This window comes from Rhinatrema bivittatum, chromosome 4 (genome assembly GCF_901001135.1).
Source record: "Rhinatrema bivittatum chromosome 4, aRhiBiv1.1, whole genome shotgun sequence".
NCBI classification, from domain to species: domain Eukaryota; kingdom Metazoa; phylum Chordata; class Amphibia; order Gymnophiona; family Rhinatrematidae; genus Rhinatrema; species Rhinatrema bivittatum.
Window position 1 is genome coordinate 203061444 of NC_042618.1, and position 23145 is coordinate 203084588.

General features: G+C 45.7%; 1 protein-coding gene across 14 annotated transcripts in view; it reads right to left on the reverse strand.

Annotated features, from left to right (window-relative positions):
• Window positions 1-23145, reverse strand: part of DCAF1 (DDB1 and CUL4 associated factor 1) — a 466661-nt gene that overhangs the window by 148519 nt on the left and 294997 nt on the right. For all 14 annotated transcript variants that reach the window (XM_029599562.1, XM_029599550.1, XM_029599554.1 and 11 more), the window contains one exon: window positions 11102-12380. In XM_029599562.1, the coding sequence (XP_029455422.1) occupies window positions 11102-12380 (1279 nt within the window). The remainder of the gene's footprint in view (window positions 1-11101; window positions 12381-23145) is intronic.

Sequence of the window (23145 nt, forward strand, 5' to 3'; positions counted from 1 at the left end):
GACCAGATTAAACAGATGTTTATTTTTCGAGAGCCACTTCCTCAGATTTCTTATACTCTACTTTACTGGTTACATTATCAGGATGCAAGACAAGTTTTTTCCATCTGAATTGTTTATATTATCTAGAGATGTGCATTCGTTTAAATGAATTAGACAAATTCAACGAAATTGTTCAATTCATTATGGTTCAGGAGTCCCCTGAAACAAAGTAAATTCTTCCAAAATTTCAGAAAAATTCATATTTCATGTTAGGGTGCACTAACACGAAATTTGGGATCCGCAAAAAAAAAATCTCGAACCACAGAAAACACAAAATTACCTGCAGGGGACTTGAACTGAACCAAGAAACGGAAAAAAAATCCCCCAATACACATCACTATTATCATTTATGGAGTGTAAGAGTAGTCTTGTGGCTAGAGTGGTAGGCTGAGAACCAAGGAAGCCAAATCCCACTGAGGCTCTTCGTAACTCACTTTGAGCTACAAACACATGAGCTAAATCCAAACTATAAAACAAAATTATAATGTTTTTGTTCCTTTTGAAGACGACTCATTTGTTTGGTGTCTTTTCTCTAATATTTTTTCTGATAATCTTTTTCTATTTTTCTCTTTTTATGCTGGTGTTCTTCATCTTTGTCTTTGGGGATCCACAAGTGGACAGTTGAGGATCTTGCAGGTGGCTGGTCTGTTATTCTAATACCAGTTGTTCTCAAGCCAGTCCTCAGGATACACCTAGCCAGCCCAGTTTTCAGGGTTTCCTCTATGAATATGCATGAGATAGGATTTATATACAATGAAGGCACTGCATGCAAATCTCTCTCTCATGTATATTCATCAAGGATATTCTGAAAACCTGACTGGCTTGGTGTGTCCCGAGGACTGTGTTGAGAAATCCTTACCCAGACAACACAGAAGTAGTGCTAAAGTGATAAGTTATATCGACAATTGCACTATGACGAAGGAATTTAGGAAACAGTTGAGCTACATACTAACCCCAGAATGGGGAAGGCAACCTCCCAGTGACAACAGAATAAGAAATATGCAGATGACTTGGATAATAATTACTTTAAATACTAAAGGCCTTAACTCATAACTTTGTAAAGAAGCCTTCAGATAAACTCTTACTCCAAGAAATACATTAAAAAACGATTAGAGTTTTTAAAATGACAAAAAAAAATAATAATTGAGTTCTCAAAATTCATTGTGTATTTCAGGAATTACAATATTTCCAGGATAGGTCTCACTTGGACTGATCATAGGATCTGCTCATTATTAGCCAGTCATCTGAGAATAAGGAGACTAGAACATTGCTTTTCTTGAGATGGACAGCTATCTCTGCTAAGCACTTTCTAAAAACCCTAGGAGCCACTGCTAAATCAAATGGGAGCCACTGCTAAATCAAATGGAAGAACTTGATACAGGTAGTCATCTAGGGAGAAGAGAAGAGACGTTATTTCCTGTATAATTTGTAGATTGGTATATGAATGTAAGCAATCTTGATCTAGGGTTGTCAGCCAGGAGTTCATCTTGAATTTTTCTTTTTTGAAAAATGAGGTTACAATTCTGAGGTCTAGTATGGAACAAAGGTCTCTGGGTTTCTTTGTAATTAGGAAATATCTAGAGTAAAATCCCTTCCCTCTTTTCCATTCCTAAGGACAGGTTCTGGTGCTTCTGAGATTAATAGGGATTCTAATTCTTGTCTGAGAATCCAGAATTGATCTGGATAAGGAGATAAGATTGTGACAGAAACTAAGGTGGGAGTGAAAGTTTAAACATGAGCCCTTGTGAATTATCTGGAGAATCCAATTTTCAGTGCTAATGATTGACCATTGGGGAAGAAAAAACTTGAACCTTCCTCCACTGCAAGTCTCTGAAATTCATGAGCATGAGCACGAAACTGGTAGTCAAAAGTTAGGACTAGGTTTCTAAAGTAACAGCTGAGTTTGCCTTTGTTGAGGTTTGTCTCTACCTCAAGATTTAGGTTATTGTTCATGGGGTAAAAGTTGATTTTCCTGCAAACTATGCTGTCTGTAGGAGTGTGGTTGATACTTCTTTTCAGGGTAAAAGAATTGCCTCTTATAGGAGGGTTGTTAATCTAGTGTTTGAATGAGTTGTCTGCTGTAGCTGATGTTAAAAGTTTGCAGAGCATTGTAATGTTTAATTTAAAAGATTTATGTCTCGCACACACCATAGTTTTTGGCAGGGTATTTGCAACAATGTTCCTTTGTCATTCACTGCTTCCTTCATTTTGTCTCCAAATTGTACCTGAACCATCAACCAGATTATACACATCGTCTCTGATAACGGATGCAGTCAGCCAGGCAAGTCTCCTAGTCCCAATAGCTATAGCTGATGACCTAGAAGCGGTGTCAAATGAATCAGATTGACCAGATCATAAACTTCATACATTCTTCCGTAAGAATGGAGAAATTTATTTTTTTTTAATCTTGTTGCAGGTCTTGAGAAACCTCATCTTTTGTAAGGTGTATTTTGCAGCAAGGATTTTAACCTTACCTAATGCTTGTAAGAGCTTGAATTAATTGGCTTATGTTGGGGGTCTAGTATCTTAAGTTTGCTGCAAGGCTGTTTCATCCTGGCAAGCAAACATTCTGACAGTTTTGACTATTTTACAACAGAGATTGGATAACTACTTAGTCCTTAATTCTCTTCAGATTCAGGTGTTAGTGATCTCTTGATATAGAGGTCAGATTTAGGGGGCATCAGTGGCTTCACATCCAGATGTGGCCGGTTTCCTTTGTAGAGTTAAAATTTCATTCTCCCTTTACAGCCCTGGTTCTCCAGTGCAATCTTAATCTGATTTTTAGTGTGCTTTGGGGTCCCCCCTTTCAACCTTTTAGCCATGCTTTTCTGAACAATATCTATAGGTTTCTGGTATCTATACGTTTAGCTGGTCATATTCCAAAATTACAGGCCTTATCTTCCAGAGATCCCTTGCAGTGTGTGTCACTTTTCATCCAGTGTTGTCCTTCTAGCCCAAGGTTGCATTCCATTTTCATTTAAACCAATCTCTCCCAGCTTTCTTGATGGGGGGGAATGTTTTAGAAAAGAGATCTATTCACTTCTTCGATATATGCTGAATTCACCTCAGAAATGTAAAGGTGAATAAACCTTTCAGGAAGGCCAATGGATTGTTTGTGATGTTTAGTGGAACTCGCGGCAGAGGCAGCATCAAAATAATCTCTTTGATCCAGTGAGATAGATGAAGAACTCAACATACTTGCTGAGATGTTTACAGGTTCCAGAATCACTTTATACTCATTCAAGAAAAGGCACAGGCTTCTTCGTGGGCCGAGGCTTCAGCAATTACTCAAGAAGACATCTGAAAGGCGGCCACTTGATCTTCCTTAAGTTCCTTCACTGAACATTACAGATTAAATGTGAAAGTTAAGGCAGATGCAGCTTTTGGGACTGGTTTTCTCAAGGAAGCCCCGTCTTCTTCCTACCCATTAAAACTGGCTGGAGTACTTCCCATGCATCTGTACAAGTGTGACAGAATGATAAAGATGGATAAATTTAGTCTTACCTGTTAATTTCATCTTTGAATCCTGCTAAATTAGTCCAAGACCCTTCCTGGAAGTCAGCAGCTGCAGTTCTCTAGTCCATGCTAGAGAGCCATCGGGCTTCACAGAAAGGTTCAGGCTCTCTCTCTTCTTGGAAAAAGCCCAAGGCTTCTCTTGAGTGCTATCCTGGCTACTATATCTTGTTTTTACCCCTTCTAATTCTGGACGAATGCTGAGATGGAGATTACTGTTGGAGGGTTCGCTCTTGTTAGAGTGTTTGTTAGATTTTTTTTTTCTAGGTATCTTTTCCTACTCCAATGCTTTATCATAAGGATACTGATAAGTGCCTCCTCTGCACCGCTCATTATAGCAATAATAATGCCACTGAAAAGATTGTGGTTCACTGCCTCATCTGCTGGTAGGAAGGTATAAACCCACGCATCTGAACTGATCTAGCATGATACAAGGAAAGAAAATTAACAGATAAGACTAAATTTCTCTTTAGACAACAAATTAGGTAGGGAATAGTGATTTGTTGCTGGCTCTGATTTCAATGAGCTTCAGTTCTCACACTGCTGCCCCTGTGCTAAGGTGCATGCAAAACCTTTCAAGGACCAGGCCAAAAGACAAAATTGACCTGGGTCCTTTATCAAAACTGGACCTTGGCATAAGAGGTAATAACCAAAGGGAACAGTATGAGGAGGAAGAAGACATGTTATGGGGGTAGGGATTGTTTGGGAGTGGGGGATAGTAACTTTGAGCTAGCTGTCCCTTCAAGTATTGAAGCACAGGGCAGCTAGGAATGCAAGGACATTCAGCACCACAGGTAACTTCCATTCATTCCCAGCCACGGGAATGCAGGATTCCCTAAACTGCACTACAAACGTTCTGCAGTTTAGTAAATCCCACAGGGAACATGCAGTTTTAATGCAGCTTGGTAAACAGGCTCCCAGATTTTATAAGTGGGCCCATGCCCGGAGTCCACAATGTAACCGCGTGCCGCACATGGCGTCCCGGTTACGTCCGGCATGTGGGACTCCGGTGCTGCGGCGAGCGAGGGGAGGCGTTCAGCCAAGCCGCGGCATGGCTTCACTTCCTCCCTTAGCCCGACATGATGTGACAGTAGTGCGGCTGGGGGGGGGGGGGGGAAGGAGCAGTTGCAGGCTGATGTCATGGCCCGTTTAAAGGGACCGCGACCAAGGCGCATCCGGCCTCTTCTTTCCCGGACAGCCAGCATTCGGAGGAGGGCCCAAGCATAGAAAAACAAAAACAGCCGCGTGGTGCCAGAGAAATGCGGCTTAATTTGACACAGAGTGGTAGGATAGGGCAGAAGCAGCTCATTGCTGCTGACACCGGCAACAGGCCTTCCTTAATCTGATCCTTGGGGGCACTTGTGCTGCTTGTGCTCCAGCTCGACAGGAGCCCTGCATGACTCTACCAGGGTGGGAGATGTGCGGCAGGTTGACAGGACAGTGGGTTCAATTCCTGTTCGGGGCAAAGCTGAAAAGATGGTGTTTTTGTGTGACATGTGGCATTCAGGCAGCTGGCTCTATTCACTGGGGCAGCGAGTGCAACCTTCGCACATGCTTTTGGTACCCAACAGCCACACAAAAAAATAGGACAGTTCTCTGTGGACACAGGAGGTTGGGAAGGCGGTGACTGCGCTAGGGAAAAGGGGTTGGTGTACTCCTTCTTGCACAGCTGGCAGATGAACTCGCCCAGGGGACTTGCTGCCGCCAGCAGGGGGGGGGGGGGGGGGGCTCAGGCGGAGCCACCAGGCCCTCATTAATCTGTCCCAGCACAGGGGAGGTGGTGATCTTGTCCTCGAAGCAGAGCTTGTAGAGGGCTTTGTTTTTCTGGCGGCCAGGGACTAGTGCAGCTTCGCTCCGGCTCGGCATGGGGGGTCTCTTGCCGGGGTTCCTGAGTACAATGCCGGCTGAGAGCTGGTTTGAGCTGCCGATGCAGCTGTCAGCAGCAGGATGCTGTGGTTACTGCTGCTGCTTTTTGGGATGCCGGATGCCTTCAAGGCCAGGCAAGCCCAGGTTGAAGCTTCAATTATCGAAGAATCCCTTCTCATGCTCGCCTCTCTGAGCAGAGGGCCTATAGCTTGATGGAGTGTTGAAGGCTGTGATGGGTGCTGGGTGCCAGGCTCAGCACCGGCCCATTCTACTTGGGGCCCGAAGCCGAGCCTGCTGATCTTCCTGCGGCCGTCCACAGTGTGGACAGTGCACATGCCGCCCCCCCCAAGGAGTGCAATTTGGATTTGATGCGGTGAATCAGAATTGCAATACTGATGGAAAAATTTGCGATCTCTCCCGGTGCGAAATGTGCCATATGGGGAAGAGAGGGAGGGCCTACACCATGTGGCTCACTCTGTCCTGCTGGCAGCTGTGGTCTCCCGTGAGTTTTTGGCTGTTTGGTTTGAGGGAAAAGAGGGATGAAAGCACTTGCCGCAGCCCTAGATTCTCACACGGCAGGGTGAGGGCCTTCGGTGACTTTCAGTTTAGGGCTGCTGCAGGACTCCAAACCTCTTGAATTGAAGTGCTGGCACGGTTGGAGAGAGGTGAGCGTTTTCCCCCCTTTGCAGCATTTTTCCTCTTTCCATTGTGAGCTGCGTTGGTGGGCTAGCTCTGGATGGCAGATAGGTTTCAGGTGGAGGCCTGCTGCCGAGGTGGTGAAAGTTCAGTGTTCAGCTTCCCGCTAGGGAGCTGCGGCACAGATGTTCTGCGGATGCAAGATCGAGACGCCGGGGCATCGCAGGACTAGTAGGGCTATACAGACTCTTGGGCGGGATCAGTTATGTGGCGGCGAAGATGAAGTTCCCACCTCACTCAGTTGCCTGGAGATTGTGCCAGGTGTTGCCTGCTGAGGTTGTGGGAGCCACTTGCCCCTAGGTACGGGTGTAGGGCCCCAAGCAGTTCATGTGGTCATTGTTGTCCATTCTTCCCCCACTAATCTGGGAGCGTGGACATGCGGGCCTTGCAGCAGAGGGTGGCTGAGATTGATTTAGGCCCTGCATTGTGGGATTCCTCCCCTTACTACCAATATGGCATGTGCCCTTTCTCCTACCAATACAATTGGTGCAGGGCCGGCAGCCTCATCTGGCCAGGCCTGCATCGGCAGGGTGTGTATTGTGCCAGCCAGCATGCCAGCCTAGGTTGGAAGCAAACAAGTTACACTAGGGCTTTTCAACCATGCAGTGCATATATATCCATTCTCTTATTAACCATATGTGCTGCACCAGATGCCCTTTACAGCAGCTATTTTTTGTTTTCATGCAGAGATCACACTAAGGGTCCATTGGGCCCAGCGTCCTGTTTCCAGAAGTGGCCAATCTGGTTTGTAACTGCCTGTCAAGTGCCCAAGCACTGAATACAGCACTTGCTGTGGGAGCCATTGATGAGTGGTGGCTGTTTGATTAGTGGCAATTTCTGGCTTTCTCCTCTAAGACCTTGTCTTTCTCCTCACTTGTTACAGTTCTATGTTATTTTCATTTTACACCCCTTGTTAATTGTAAACCAGCATGATGTGAACTTTATCGCGAATGCCAGTATATAAAAACACTTAAATCAATAAATAAATAAATAAATAAATAAATAAAGACCTCCTGGACACGGCTGCATTGAACAACAACGCTTCCAAAACAATGTTGTGGCTGAAGTGGCCTGCCTTACTTTCAGATGCCTCCACACTCCAGTGGCCTGTGCTGAGGTATAGCAGGAGGCATGCAGTGGAGATGGCCTTCTTTCCACACCTCTGTGACCTAGATTAAGGAGGAGTGGTAAAGTAGTTAGAGTAATGGGCTGAGAATGAGAGTATCAGAGTTCATATTCCATGTCATCCACTGACACTACTTGTGACAAGTCACTTTATCTCCTTCCAGCAGTGACATATGTTGCTGTTTTCCACTTTTCGGTTTTTTCAATGCCGGGAACAATTGTTTTTTGACAAATGTATGCCTATGAGCTGCTCTGTCTTGTGCCTATTTTGAATTGTTTCAGCTCTTTTCTGCATTGGGCTTTGTCCATTGTTCCTGGGTTGATATCAAACTACATTATCTGGACAACTTTTTTATTCACTGGCCTAAGCAAGTCCAATTGCTGTTTACACCACTTCTGCAATTTTCAGACTATGGGAACAGATTTCGGAGTCCCTTTGGCACACATCAAGTTTACTGGAGGATAGAGTGGAAGTGGCAGGACATGTTGAACGAAGCCATGAGTGTGCAGAGGCTGACTCTCCGAGCTTTGCAATCCATTATGGGCAGCCTGAATTTTGCCTGTAGAGTGATACCCATGTGAAGGATCTTTCTCAGACTGGCCACAGTGACCGCAAGTGCACGAAGGCTTCATCACTTCATTTGGATTGGAGACCCATGCCCAGCAACATTGTCATTTGGGTATCCTTCCTGGCTGACTTCAATGGGTGATCTCTGTGGCAGGAGCCTCCACTTTCCAGTAGGGATTTAGATATACACTCTGATGCCACCAGAGGATGGGTTTTCGGGCTGTATTAACAGGGTGTATGGTCTGCCGCACCTTGGACAGACCCATAGGATGGAGGCAGAACTAATTCAGAACGTTATATTCCATGAGCTATTTACCACACTTGTGGCTCTTGCACTTTGAAAACTAAGCTGTAGAATAAGCAAATCATATTCTGATGCAACAATCCTGCGGTTGCCCACGAGCTCAGTCAATATGCTAAGTGTCTACACATAGCAGAACTACTTAGTGAGGCGTTACTAGCCGGTTTACAAAGCAATACCACTATTAAAGCATGACAAGCACCAGGGGTTAGCAATGGGGGTTGCAGACGCTTTACCCTGAGCTAAGTGGGAATTATTTTGTAAACAGGTACCCACAGTGGAGGAGACAGGAACCAAAGTCCCAAACACCTATGAAGGGGATTGATCGCCAATTACCAGAGACCTCATAAAAGGATCATTAGCCGGCAGCACAGTCAACTTACAGCAGGAGCCAGATGGGGGGCCCCCTTGCCTAAGGACAAGGCGAGGGGGAGGGCTGGGTCGCGATGCTGCCTTGCTTGGTTATTATGGCAGGCAGTGGAGGTGGTCTAGCTTGGTCTTTGGCAACCACCTTACCGGCTCGGATACCAGTCCCTGTACCAGTTGACCTGAAGGTAAGTACGTCTCTTCGGCCAAGGAAATGGGGGCATCCAGAGGCTCAGTGGTTAGACATCTAGCAGGTCTGGCCTTTTTGAAAGTGTGCAGATGGGAGATCCCACCAAGTCTTTCCAATTGAGGATGAGGTTGGTCGAGAAAATTTGGGCCTATACACTGCTTCCAATAACACATGACCTGCTGGGGACCCTATGGGTGGCTCTTGGCATCCATCTTCGCTTCTGATGCCAAAACCAACCTGTTTTGCCTTGTCTTTTGGAGCTTTATGCATGGGAGAGCTGGTTGCATCCAACAAGAACGATCAGGATACCTGTGGCATACTTTTGCGGAACATAACATATACACCTCTAGCGTTTTGTATCAACATACGTATGCGTTTGGACCATTTGTTGCCCCTTCTATGGCACTTGAGAGATTCGACAGCAGCTCCTGATACCATCATAATATGTTTGGGGGGGGGAGGGGGGCAACGACTTTGGCGAATTATCAAGCAAGCATTTAATCTTAAGGATCAAGAGTGACTTGACCGAGTTATCTGCTTGGCTCCTGCATACTTATTTCTGGCAGTTGGATGTTATTCCTTGTCTAATTTGAACGATTCAAGACTATGGAGGAGGGGAAGCAACAAAGTCAACTGTCAGATTGGTGTATGAACCTGCAAGCTGAGTGGTCAGCAAATAAGGCATGAATGGGTGGTTGTCCAATGGCAAGGTTTGTTGAGGTAGGATAGTCCAACGTTCGGACAATGGCTGATATATTCAACAACCCCCCTGTAGGAGGCTCTAGAGGGATGGTTGTTGATGTCTGCTGCAGCTTGATGTTGGTGGGGGACATGAGGCAAGTGCACTCCCTACCTCATGCCTATGGCAGTTACCCAGGCCAGTAGGGTTTTTTTTTAGATGTGGTGCAGGTGGGCATCATGGTCCAGGTCAGCAGTGGACTGGCTCCTTGGGCGGCACAGGGCATGGCATGCCATACACCGGAAGTCAGGGGCCCTGTTGCTTGGTGACAAGTCAGGGTGGGGGGGGGGGGGGGGCCAGGCTCGATGCTGCCTTGCTTGGTTATTGCAGTGGAGGAGCTGGTGTAGCCTGGTTTTTGGGCAACTGCCATACTGGCTCAGGTATTAGTTTGTCTAAGGGTATATGTATTGTTAATAAAACTGTGGCTTTTTTTTTTAATCTAATATCCATGTTTGTTATTCCATTTTATTTAGGAATGTATGCATGTATGGCTATAGGCCAATCAGAAGTGATAGGGGCGGTAGGTGATTAGTGAGTGGGACGGACATGGATGGGATGACAATACAGTCACATAGCTGCTAGAGTTACTTGTTCTTCTTCCGTATTTCCTATAAAGTGTATCCTTTTGTAACACCACTCAATAAAACAGTGGTTCTCAACCCAGTCCTTGGGACACACCTAGCCAGTCAGGTTTTTAGGATCTCCACAATGAATATGCAGGAGGGCAAGTTCCGTACACCACTTTTCATTATATACAAATCTATCTCCTGCATATTCATTGTAGAGATCCTGAAAACTAGACTGGCTAGGTGTGTCTGGAGGACTGGGTTGAGAACCCCAGCAATAAACAGATGGAAGGAGGTGGAAGAAAGAAGGGAGGTCTCAGTAATCATGCAATGGCAACATCTAGTGGCTGAATTTAAGATACCATGATTGCAGAGTTCCAGAGGGAAAGTTGGAGCATGCCCCCCCAATTCTCCCCAGTCAAAGCTGGTCTTTGCAGTGTTTAGGATAAATGAGTAGGGAGGGTGTTATAAAATAGTGGGAAAACGGCTAGGTAGTTGCAAATGAAGGCTGATGGGGCCAAATCCCAGCTCTAGTTCTGACTGAGCTGGAACCCATAGGAAACTGCAGGGCTAAAGTAATAAGAAAGGTCATTGATCCTCACATCACTCTTCAAAACACCTGTAGGGCCCATTTACGCCAATTTGTCGGGGCGATGGGGAAAGATTCTCAGCCCATTATTATTTATAGACATTTCATATTCTGCCATTTACCAAGAATGGCCTCAAAGCAGATTGATTTAAATCAGACAACTGCAATTGAAACAACTTAGAATGGGGATTAAATTTACAGTTAGAATGGCATTATGATGAATGTAGATGTATTCCTGGATAAAGCACAAGATAGTATTTGGGTTAAGGATATATCTGTACATAACAGAGTTAAGACCCTTACATGTTTTAAGCTTTAAGTTTGAAGTCTGTAGAATTTCATAAAGCATAAACCTGACAATGCTAGTAGGATAAAGATATCAGGAGTTAAAATGTCTCTCTCTCCCCTTCCTGCTCCACTCATCACTGATTTCCTTCTACATCACTGGCACTTTTCCCATTCCCTTCTTGCGCTTCCTGGGCTGCCTTCCATGCCTGCCCATTTCTTCTAGCAAGTGAGAAAACTAGAATAATTCAGCCTTACCTGCTGAAGATAAGGTGCCTGTCGAAGCACCCACCATCCACCCCTCCATACTTGGGAAAGGCTGCCCGGCGGGTGAGACGTGAGGTAAAGTTTGTGGGCGCCTGGCGCCTCTGTTTTGGCTCTGGACACTGATGAGGGGTGAAGAGGGAGAAGGGGGGACAGGTAGCGACAGGGTTCTTGCAGCGGGCATGCTGCTCCCGTAAGTACTCTGTCATGATACTGTCCAACGTGGGTGGGGATGGCAGGTGGCGGTCTAACTGCTTTTTGATGGCCGGGCTCTGACTGTATGCACCATGGTCCGACTTCTGGCGCAGCACTCTGATTTTCTTGCTGTTGCAGGGAGACTGCCTCTCCCTGACAAAGCTAATTCGACCAATTAGAGGAGAGTTGCCAGCAGGGGTAGGAATAGGGAGGGCAGGGGGAAGCGGGGGCACTGGGGGCCTGGCTTGCGTGAGTACAGAGGTTGAGGAAGTGGAAGAACCAACAGAACTGTGACTGTTGAGTCGTGATGAGATGGTGCTCACTAAGCGAGGCGTACGCGGCATGGTGACAGGGGAGGCAGTAGCAGCAGGTACAGCGGGGGTAAAGGCAGAGGAGTGTGAAGCAGCCGTCATGGGAAGATCCGCTTCCCTCGTCAGGACCGCAGCAGTCTCCTGTAGCCCCTTAGAAATGAGATGATTACGGATCAACAGCAACAGTTCCTTCTCGGGAAAGGTAATACGGGATTGGGCTACCACATCTGCCTTCTGCAGCCGGGCAAGTGAGACATCTGTGCCAATAAGTAGTGGCTTGCCTGAGACACGCTCAATGAGCTCAGCAGCATACTTGCAGAATTTCACATGCTCACTGCGCTTGTCCTGCAGCACTGGCTCTTTCATCAGCTGCTGGATCTGGCTGCTGCTGAATAGGGGCAGCTTGCTGATAATCTGCCGCACTGTAGTGCTACGTGAGAGTCCCACCAGTGCCTTGCAGGCCAATGCCCGGATTTGGTCTGCGTCTGTGATGGGCATCTTGACTGACAGCAGAGACAGCAGCACCTTAATGCCATTGTTGGACTGCACCACATTCCACATCTTAGCCAGCACGTGCTCACTGCTCTTGGGATGCTGGTGAATGTGCATTTTGCGGCGGGGGGTCCCAGAGATGAATTTGCCAATACTGGAGATGCGATTATCTGGAGCACACACACAGTTGATGATGATCTGTAAAGCCGACTTCTGGATCTCAGCATCGTGAATGAAGAACTCACCCTCAGCCACACCTAGGATGATGCCAATGCCTAGAAAGAAGAGACAGTAACATTACAATAAACGTAACAATACATAGTGGTCCAACTACTGAACTTTGGTAAAACCAAGTGAAGTCTTGGCCAAAGTTTTGCTTGTGAAATATTTGTTACAGTTAGCATCTGGCTATATACTTCAACCATAAATCTGTCAGCTCATGGCACATATTACCAAGAAAGACCACTGTAACACTAAGACGTATCATGAAGTGCATTACCTGGCTAACATGAGTTGCCTCCGGTGTGCTGTGAGGCACAAAGGCAAGAAATCATTTAAGAAATATTGCACAGCTATCTGTGCCATTTCAGCTGAATGAAGTGTTTCCTTCACTCACCTGGTCAAAGGCCAAGGTATATACATACATGCAAAATGATGTAATACACAGATAAAAGTATGACCCAGTGAATTATGTATTGGAGAGATTGATAGAAGGGAAGTGGAAGTATTTTGATTATATATTTATTTTGACTCAGCAGCCTTAGAGCTGACTTCTGGGTTTCCATACCAACCAACATGCAAATCCAGGTAAGGTGCAATGAGCTTTCATATACAAGCTTTCCAGGTTTCTTCCCCCTCTCCCCCTCTCCCCATACCCTCCCCCCCCCCCCCCTCTTACTTTCCTACCCAATTGTTGCAGAGATAATCTTTATCTGAGAGGCATGGACTGTGGTGCCCTTTAGACCTCTCTGAAATCAAGAAACAGGTTTCAATGAAGTGTAGTTGCTAGGACTCCTCACCCCCCCCCCCCCCTCAGGTCAACAGTAAAAAATTTAAGAGGTCATAGATTTTATTTGGCTATCACAGCACAGGTATGTTATCACAATGAAGATTTCATGTATCAGCATTCAAACCTGTATTATAACCAGCATTCACTACTTTTCAGACAGGAAATCTACAGTGATTAATTGCTATTATTTAGGAAGGAGTGGCAGCAAGACAACAGAGTAAGCCAAGGTGATTTCTGTAACATACTAAAACACTGTCTATAGCATTGTTTACAGAGAAGATAAACAAGGCTACTTGTTTCAGGGGAATTAGGGTTTTGTTTTTCAAATTTTCCTGAGAATTAAATTATTGTGGTAAACAGAATTAGTAGCAACTAAAGTCAAGTACACTGGAATATTTTAATTGAGCTCCACTGTAAAGAAAGGATGAAAGAAACCAACAGCAAACTGAATGAGAGGCATTCAGATCATGCAACTGAAATGTTGCACACACATAGGACTCCTAGAAATATTTCAATATCCCAACTGCAGCAAGTCACTAAGATGTTCTCAACAGGATTACTGTGTGTGCAATCACCAATAAGGAATCCTCACACTACAACTCCATTTACCTTTAATGCCTTTCCTGGTAAAAATAAATAAATAAATAATGACATTACTGCACTTTAATACATAGTCCCTTTACCCCTCATGGCTCCAGAACCCAGTTGGCAACAAGGCATTTGGCTTAATTTGATGTTCAACACCCATGACTTAAAAAACAAAACAAAACAATTACACCATCATAAAAACAATAGCTGGTGATATCTGTTTATCTACATTATTTATCAGACCATAGTAACCAACTTTTCAAAAAGATTGGGAGTGCTGACCACCACAAATTCTCTCTCCCAGAACATACTGGAACCAATATTAAAATATTAAGTAAACCGGTAAATGGACAAGTTCCTCTTCATCCAGTCAGGTCAGTCCATTACTCTTGGGTTATGCACAGCAACCAGCAGATGGAGACAGATCAATGTTCATTTCACCCTTCATATACCTTTGTGCTAACATCAGCCTGCCAGTATTCTCCATCTCCAAAAGATGATGGGGATGTGCATTCCATACAGTGGACTGTGGCCTAGCTAGGCTGAATGTTTAAGGACTGAACAGAGGCTACACCTCCTGAGGTATAAGGATGTTTTTCCCTTTCTGAATTGAAGTTCATGGCTCCTGAGGTGGTAGCCGGGGCTTCCTCCCTCAGTTCAGCAGAGCCTTGACCCTACTGGATGGTGATGGTAGCTCCCAAGGTGAGAGTACAGCCTCTCTCACTCTCAGAGCAGATTTGGAGTTCAGGAGGCAGGGGACATTGGTAAGTATACACATCCATGGTTCCGTCTCCTCCCCACTTCTGATGGCTTATGTTAGTGAAGAACAAGAAGAAAGGATTCTTAGCTAGGATGAATATATAAAAAAAAAAAAAGGAGATAGCAGGCGTGGGTGACCTGGACCATTGCTTCACAACCAAAGGGATCTATTTTCAGTGCTCCAATCTCAAAGCAATCATAATTAAAAACAAATTAAAAAAAAAAAGCTGGAGGACCATGGCAGCAGGAGCCTGGCCGTTTTCATTCCAGAATTCAATAGTCAAGGTGAGCCTGATCAAATAGCCTAGGAAAGTTATTTTTCCTTTGCCAGGAGTAGCGGTCTCTGCAGGGCTGGTGAGAGGTAGTGTCTTGAACACATCAAGTGCTGGGGAGAACTCCAGAGTAGGCAGTTTGTATCTGCGGGAGGGTGAGGGGGCTCTACGGTTGATGTCTTTTCCCGCTGGGGCTCTGATGTTGAATGGAACGCCATGGCCATTTTAAGTCCATGGAGTGGTATGTGGCGTTTTCAGCCCTCACCCCTTATTCGGTGAGACTTGTTTGGATCCGTGGTGTGTGATTAGGTCTGCCACTGCAGGCTGGGTCAATAAAAATACGCCTGATGGGACTACAATCTTGATCGCAGCTCCAGGTGGGCATGTTGCTTTATCCTCGGCTGGTTCCCACGTTGCAGACATAGAATCACAGAGGACAAACTAGGCCTCCTCTCTTCTCAGCCTCACAGGCCAGGAGCAGCTGGAATCCTCTGCAGTTCGAAAAAAAAAAGAAAAGAAGTTGGCAGACTTTCTTTTTCAGCTGGTTTCCGTTCTTTAGTTGTGAAGGTAGTCAGCCATGTAGCTGCTACAAGGCGCTGGAGGTGGCTGAAGACCTTTTCTTTGATGCCGCTGCTTATGAGCAGACAGGAGTACTTACTATTTTATTCATCTCTCATCCTATGTCCTAGCAGATGCGTTCGTTTTCTGTAGTTTACATGTAGTTTATATGTTGGCTCAAGGCCAGATTTAAGATTTTGGCACCCATAGGTAGGGTGCTATGGCAGAGCTCCTTTGAAGCTATGTTGGCATATGGCCCTAAAGAAAGCATAGGCAAACTTCTTTTTGGCCTAGATAGACAGTATCTTCAAAATTTGGTGCCCTAGGCAGTTGCCTATGTGTAAATCCAGACTCGTGTTGGCAGCAGTTTTGAGAAGATATTCTCATGTCATAGCACTTCCAGCCTCAATGTCGCCTCTAGAGCTGGGAAGTGCAGGAGGAACTGGGGGAAGATTCCCCACCTCTGGAGCCAGGAATAGCATTTTTTGGCAGACAGAGTATAATTTAGCCTGCTTTGCAGCCAAGGGCATGACCTCCATCATTATGGTCCACAGGCTTCTTTAATTGTGCAATAGGTAGGTGGACAATATCTCCAAATACAGCTTAACAAGCTGCAATTTAAAGGATGGCTACTATTTGGGGATGAATTGGAGAAGATAAAGGTGTAGGGGGATCAGATCTTCCTGGCAATGGTCATCTGTTTTGTGGGGCCAACTAGATTCAAGGCGGAATTGGAGGAACTACAAAGGGTCAGGTCAGAGGCAGAGCACCTTTTCTTGGAACCAAGTCTTTCAGTACAAGATGTGTTCCAAGGATGCTCCACAGGAGTCTCCTCCTCCAAGTCTTCACAAGGAGTGCTTGGGGGCTCACCTACAGGATTGGATAAGTTCTTGGAGGAGAAGTCCATTACCTGCTATTAAGTTCACCTACAGAATAGCCACTGCCATTAGCAATGGTAACATGGAATAGACTTAGTTTTTGGGTACTTGCCAGGTTCTTGTGGCCTGGATTGGCCACTGTTGGAAGCAGGATGCTGGGCTTGATGGACCCTTGGTCTGACCCAGTATGGCATTTTCTTATGTTCTTACTAGAGATAGGAGGTCGCTTATCTTTCTTATCACAGGTGGGTACAGGTCACTTCTGACAAGTGAGTTCTTGAGATAATTCAGCAGGAATACGCCTTGGAGTTTGAGTGTCTGGTATCAAACGCTTTCTGGTCTCTCCTCAGTCCTCAGAGAATTGACTGGTGGTACAATTTACTAAGCACTGGCTCCTTTCATTAAAAGTTGTTCTCCAGAGTCCAAGAAAGTAGAGGTCGTTGCTACATTTATTTTGTAGTGCCAAAAGCAAGAAGGTTGCTTTTGCCCTATTCTGGATTTGAAGCGAGTGAATGATCTTTTGAGGATTACTTATTTCAGGATGGGGACCTTATGATCTGAAATCATAGCAGTACAGAAAGAGGAATTCATCACCTCCCTGGAACTGATGAATGCATATTTTCACAATCCAATTTGAAAAGAAATTCAAGGTTTTCTTTGTTCTGCAGTGTTAGGCTGCAATTTCAGTTTCAGGTGCTACCATTCAGTCTAGCCACAACTCCAAGAAGCTTTTCCAAGATAACGGTAATAGGGGTGGTTGCATTGCGAAGATTGGGCATCCTCATGCACCCATATCTGGATGACTGGCTGATTCACGCAAAATCATTCTAGGAGAGCCAGTCAGTCAGTCACCCAAAGAGTGATTCAGTTACTGCAGGATTTAGGCTGAGTAGTCAACTTTGCCAAGAGCTATTTGCTTCCGTCACAGAACCTAGTATACCTTGGTGCAATACGGCTGCTGACAGAGTATATTTACTGGAACAGTGGATCCTGAAGTTGGAGAACCAGGTATGGGCTTCAAGTGGCCAGGAGACTGGTGATTTTTGAGTTTATCTGCAGATCCTAGCTTCCCTAGCAGTGACCTTGGATGTGGTTCCATGGGCAAGAGCTCGTGGGCTCTGGTAGAATTAGACCTGTGATGAGGAGACACACAATGTACCGAATGCAAAAAGAACAAAAAGCCTTCTCTATATTAAAAACTGAAGAAGTTCTTGAGAAAAACATTGAAGTGTTACCAGAAAAGAGAAAACAAACACAATGCATGCAGAATTTCAAGATCCATAAACAAAAGAAAAATCTAATTGAGATGGATAACTCTGTCAACAGTGGCACAACTGCAAAAGGAAAGAGTGAAGTGAATAACAAATCTCAAATAAAATCTCATAAGGAGTCCAGGAAAAGCAATAACCTTAAAGAGAGTACCTGGAAGGCTATGACCACAAATGCTCATAGTTTGGGAAATAAAATCCCAGATCTGCAGGCCCTAATGACTGAGGCAGAATTGGACATTGTTGCTATCACAGAGACATGGTTCACAGAATCTCACGATTGGGATACAACAATACCAGGCTTTAACTTGTTAAGGAAGGACAGAGAGGATAGAAAAGGGGGAGGTGTGGCTCTTTATGTCAGAAACAACATCCAAGCATCTGAGCTGCAAGGAAGTTGGGGCAAGGAAGAAGCTCTATGGGTCGACCTAAAAAAAGATGACGGAGCATCCATTTATATTGGAGTGGTTTACAGGCCTCCAAACCAAAAGGAAGAGCTGGACAGAGATCTGGTTGAAGACATCCATAAGATAGGTAAGAAGGAAGAAGTGGTGATCGTGGGTGACTTTAATATGGCAGATGTAGACTGGAAAATCCCATCTGCTGAAACTAAAAATAGTAGAGCGATAGTGGATGCCATGCAAGTATCTTTGTTCAAACAAATGGTGTTGGAACCCACTAGAGAAAGAGCTATACTCGACTTAGTGCTCACTAATGCAGATAATGTCTCAGATGTCCAGGTGGGCCCCCACCTCAGCAGCAGTGATCATCAAACGGTATGGTTTAATATCACTAAAAGAATAGGGAAAGAACCACAAAGACCCGAGTTTTACAGTTCAAAAACACAGACTTTGAGGAAATGGGGAAGTACCTGGAGGAAGAACTTAAAGGATGGGAGAACGAGAGAGATGTGGATCAGCAGTGGTCCAATCTAAAAGGAGCAATCACCAAGGCAACTGCTCTATATGTTAGAAATGTAAAGAAAAGCAAAAGAAAATTGAAACCTATCTGGTTCTCAAAGGAGGTGGCTGACAAAATTAAAGCGAAAAGAACAGCATTCAAGAAATATAAAGGATCCCAAAGGGAGGAGCACAAAGAAGAATATTTGTATCAACTGAGGGAGACAAAGAAATTAATCAAGTTGGCAAAAAGTCAAGCAGAAGAGAGGATTGCCAAGGAGATAAAAAATGGTGACAAAACATTTTTCAGATACATCAGCGAAAAGAGAAAGGTCCAAAGTGGTATAGTGAAATTGAAAGGTGGTAATGATCAATGTGTGGAGAGAGACGAAGAAATGGCAGAAATATTAAACGAATACTTCAGCTCTGTGTTCACTAAAGAAGACCCTGGAGAAGGACCATCTCTACACAACAAAAAACTGGAGGGAAGTGGAATAAATGAAAATCCTTTTACAGTAGAAAATGTGTGGGAAGAGCTAAAGAACCTGAAAGTGGACAAAGCCATGGGGCCTGATGGGATACATCCAAGGATATTGAGGGAGCTCAGAGATGTTCTGGCGGGTCCGCTGTGTGACCTGTTCAATAGATCCCTAGAAACGGGAGTGGTGCCGAGTGATTGGAGAAGAGCGGTGGTGGTCCCGCTTCACAAGAGTGGGAACAGGGAGGAGGCTGGCAACTACAGACCGGTTAGCCTCACTTCGGTGGTGGGAAAAGTAATGGAGTCACTGCTGAAAGAGAGAATAGTGAACTATCTACAGTCCGGAGAATTGATGGACCAGAGGCAACATGGATTCACCAGGGGAAGATCCTGTCAGACAAATCTGATTGACTTTTTTGACTGGGTAACCAAGGAATTGGATCGAGGAAGAACGTTCGATATCATATACTTGGATTTCAGCAAAGCTTTTGATACGGTTCCGCACAGGAGACTGGTGAATAAAACGAGAAGCTTAGGAGTGAGTGCCAAGGTGGTGACCTGGATTGCAAATTGGTTGACGGACAGAAGACAATGTGTGATGGTAAATGGAACCTTCTCTGAAGAGAGAGCGGTTTTAAGTGGTGTACCGCAAGGATCGGTGTTGGGACCGGTCCTGTTCAATATCTTTGTGAGCGACATTGCGGACGGGATAGAAGGTAAGGTTTGTCTTTTTGCGGATGACACTAAGATCTGCAACAGAGTGGACACGCCGGAAGGAGTGGAGAGAATGAGACGGGATCTAAGGAAACTGGAAGAGTGGTCGAAGATATGGCAGCTGAGATTCAATGCCAAGAAGTGCAAAGTCATGCATATGGGGAGTGGAAATCCGAATGAACTGTATTCGATGGAGGGGGGGGGGGGGGGGGGGGGAAAGGCCGATGTGCACGGAGCAGGAGAGGGACCTTGGGGTGATAGTGTCTAATGATATGAAGTCTGCGAAACAATGCGACAAGGCGATAGCAAAAGCCAGAAGAATGCTGGGCTGCATAGAGAGAGGAATATCGAGTAAGAAAAGGGAAGTGATTATTCCCTTGTACAGGTCCTTGGTGAGGCCTCACCTGGAGTACTGTGTTCAGTTCTGGAGACCGTATCTACAAAAAGACAAAGACAAGATGGAAGCAGTACAGAGAAGAGCGACCAGGAAGGTGGAGGATCTTCATCGGATGACGTACGAGGAGAGATTGAAGAATCTAAATATGTACACCCTGGAGGAAAGGAGGAGCAGAGGTGATATGATACAGACTTTCAGATACTTGAAAGGCTGTAATGATCCAAAGACAACGACAAACCTTTTCCGTAGGAAAAAAATCAGCAGAACCAGGGGTCACGATTTGAAGCTCCAGGGAGGAAGATTCAGAACCAACGTCAGGAAGTATTTCTTCACGGAGAGGGTGGTGGATGCCTGGAATGCCCTTCCGGAGGAAGTGGTGAAGACCAGAACTGTGAAGGACTTCAAAGGGGCATGGGATAAACACTGTGGATCCATAAATTCAAGAGGCCGCCAATGAAGAGTGGGGGACTCGCCAGAATGATGGCTACTGCCTGGAAACAATACCCTTATTCAACAAACATATACATGGTTACTGTGACTCCAACATCACTCTAAGCTTCAACAGCAAGAGGAAATATGGAAAAAAGGATTTGCACTCACAAAGAGGGGAGTAGCTGGCTTGTTACGGCGGTTACTACCCCAAACCAAATAAGCCTGATACTTCACTTTCAATGCATATCCAGCATAGTTCTCTGCTTCAACGGCAGGGCTGAAGAAAAACTGATACTTCACACATCCAGCAGAGCTCTCTGCTTCAACGGCAGGGGAGAAGAAAAAAGGGTTCGCACTCACAAAGCGGGGAGTAGCTGGCTTGTTACGGCGGTTACTACCCCAAACCAAATGTGCCTGATACTTCACTTTCGATGCATATCCAGCATGGCTCTCTGCTTCAACGGCATGGGAGAAAGACTGATACATCACGCATTTCCAGCATAGCTCTCTGCTTCAACAGCAGGGGAAAAGAAAAACAACCAATAAGGGCTGTATAACATAGTCTGGGTAAAACAAATAAGCATGGGTGTAGCTTGCTTATTGCGGCGGTTACTACCCCTACTACCCCTAACTAATCAAGCTAGACATTTCACTTGGATGCAGCTCCATCACTGCTCTCTACATTAATGGTGGGGGTGGAAGGGAAATAGAACCAAGAGCTAAGAGAAACAGATAAGTATGAGAGAAAAAAATGTGTGAGGCTTGCTGGGCAGACTGGATGGGCCGTTTGGTCTTCTTCTGCCGTCATTTCTATGTTTCTATGTATGAAATTTCTGCAGACAGCCTTGCTGTCTTAGTGAAGTCCCCAGTCCCAGACTATGCGAGGCAACTGCCTCTTCCCGTGGAAGTCGCAAAGAGCCTACAACGGTGGTTGGAGAGAGATCATCTGGCAGGGAGGTGGATTTGATGCCCCTCCCACATCTGGATAGTGGTAACCACAGACACTAGTGTCTGGATGGGAAGCTCACAGTCAGGAGATCCAGACACAGGGTTGGTGCTCATCAGTAGAAGTGATCTGGTATATCAGCAGTCTAGAGGCACGAGCAATTAAGAACATAAGAAAATGCCATACTGGGTCAGACCAAGGGTCCATCAAGCCCAGCATCCTGTTTCCAACAGTGGCCAATCCAGGCCATAAGAACTTGGCAAGTACCCAAAAACTAAGTCTATTCCATGTTACCATTGCTAATGTCAGTAGCTATTCTCTAAGTGAACTTAATAGCAGGTAATGGACTTCTTCCTCCAAGAACTTATCCAATCCTTTTTTAAACACAGCTATACTATCTGCACTGACCACATCCTCTGGTAACAAATTCCAGAGTTTAATTGTGCGTTGAGTAAAAAAGAACTTTCTCCGATTAGTTTTAAATGTGCCCCATGCTAACTTCATGGAGTGCCCCCTAGTCTTTCTATTATCCGAAAGAGTAAATAACCGATTCACATCTACCCATTCTAGACCTCTCATGATTTTAAACACCTTTATCATATCCCCCCTCAGTCGTCTCTTCTCCAAGCTGAAAAGTCCTAACCTCTTTAGTCTTTCCTCGTAGGGAAGTTGTTCCATTCCCCTTATCATTTTGGTAGCCCTTCTCTGTACCTTCTCCATCGCAATTATATCTTTTTTGAGATGCGGCGACCAGAATTGTACACAGTATTCAAGGTGCGGTCTCACCATGGAGCTATACAGAGGCATTATGACATTTTCAGTTTTATTCACCATTCCCTTTCTAATAATTCCCAACATTCTGTTTGCTTTTTTGACTGCCGCAGCACACTGAACCGACGATTTCAATGTGTTATCCACTATGACACCTAGATCTCTTTCTTGGGTTGTAGCACCTAATATGGAACCCAACATTGTGTAATTATAGCATGGGTTATTTTTCCCTATATGTATCACCTTGCACTTATCCACATTAAATTTCATCTGCCATTTGGATGCCCAATTTTCCAGTCTCACAAGGTCTTCCTGCAATTTATCACAATCTGCTTGTGATTTAACTGCTCTGAACAATTTTGTGTCATCTGCAAATTTGATTCTCACTAGTTGTATTTTTTCCAGATCATTTATAAATATACAAGCCGTAAAGCCCGTTAAAACGGGCTACATCCCTCTGTCTCTCACCTCCCCCTCATTCTCTCTCCCCTCACTCTTCACCACCCCCCTCCCCCACCCACTCCTCTCCACCCTCCCTCTCCTCTCACTCAGTCCCCCCTCTCCCTCACTCCCTCCCACTCAGTCCCCCCTCTCCCTCCCTCCCACTCACTCAGTCCCCCTCTCCCTCCCTCCCTCCCACTCACTCAGTCCCCCTCTCCCTCCCACTCACTCAGTCCCCCTCTCCCTCCCACTCACTCAGTCCCCCTCTCCCTCCCACTCACTCAGTCCCCCTCTCCCTCCCTTCACCCACCTCCATTTCCTCCCGGCGCCGTAAGCGCGACTTCCCGCAACCCTCACCCGGCTCCATTAACTCCTCCCGCTCCTGCCGGCAGATCTCGGGGGGGGGTCACTCCCGCGCGCGCGGCAGTGACCCCCCCCGAGATCTGCCGGCAGATCTCGGTGGGGGGGGCGCGGGAGTGACACCCCCCCCCCCCCCCGAGATCTGCCGGCAGATCTGGGGAGGAGAAGCAGCGGCACCGCGCACGCGCGCGGCGCCGCTTCTCCTCCCGCTCCTGCGGCCCCACCGCCATTTTTTTTTCTGATCGACATCCTTGCCCGCACATGCGCAGT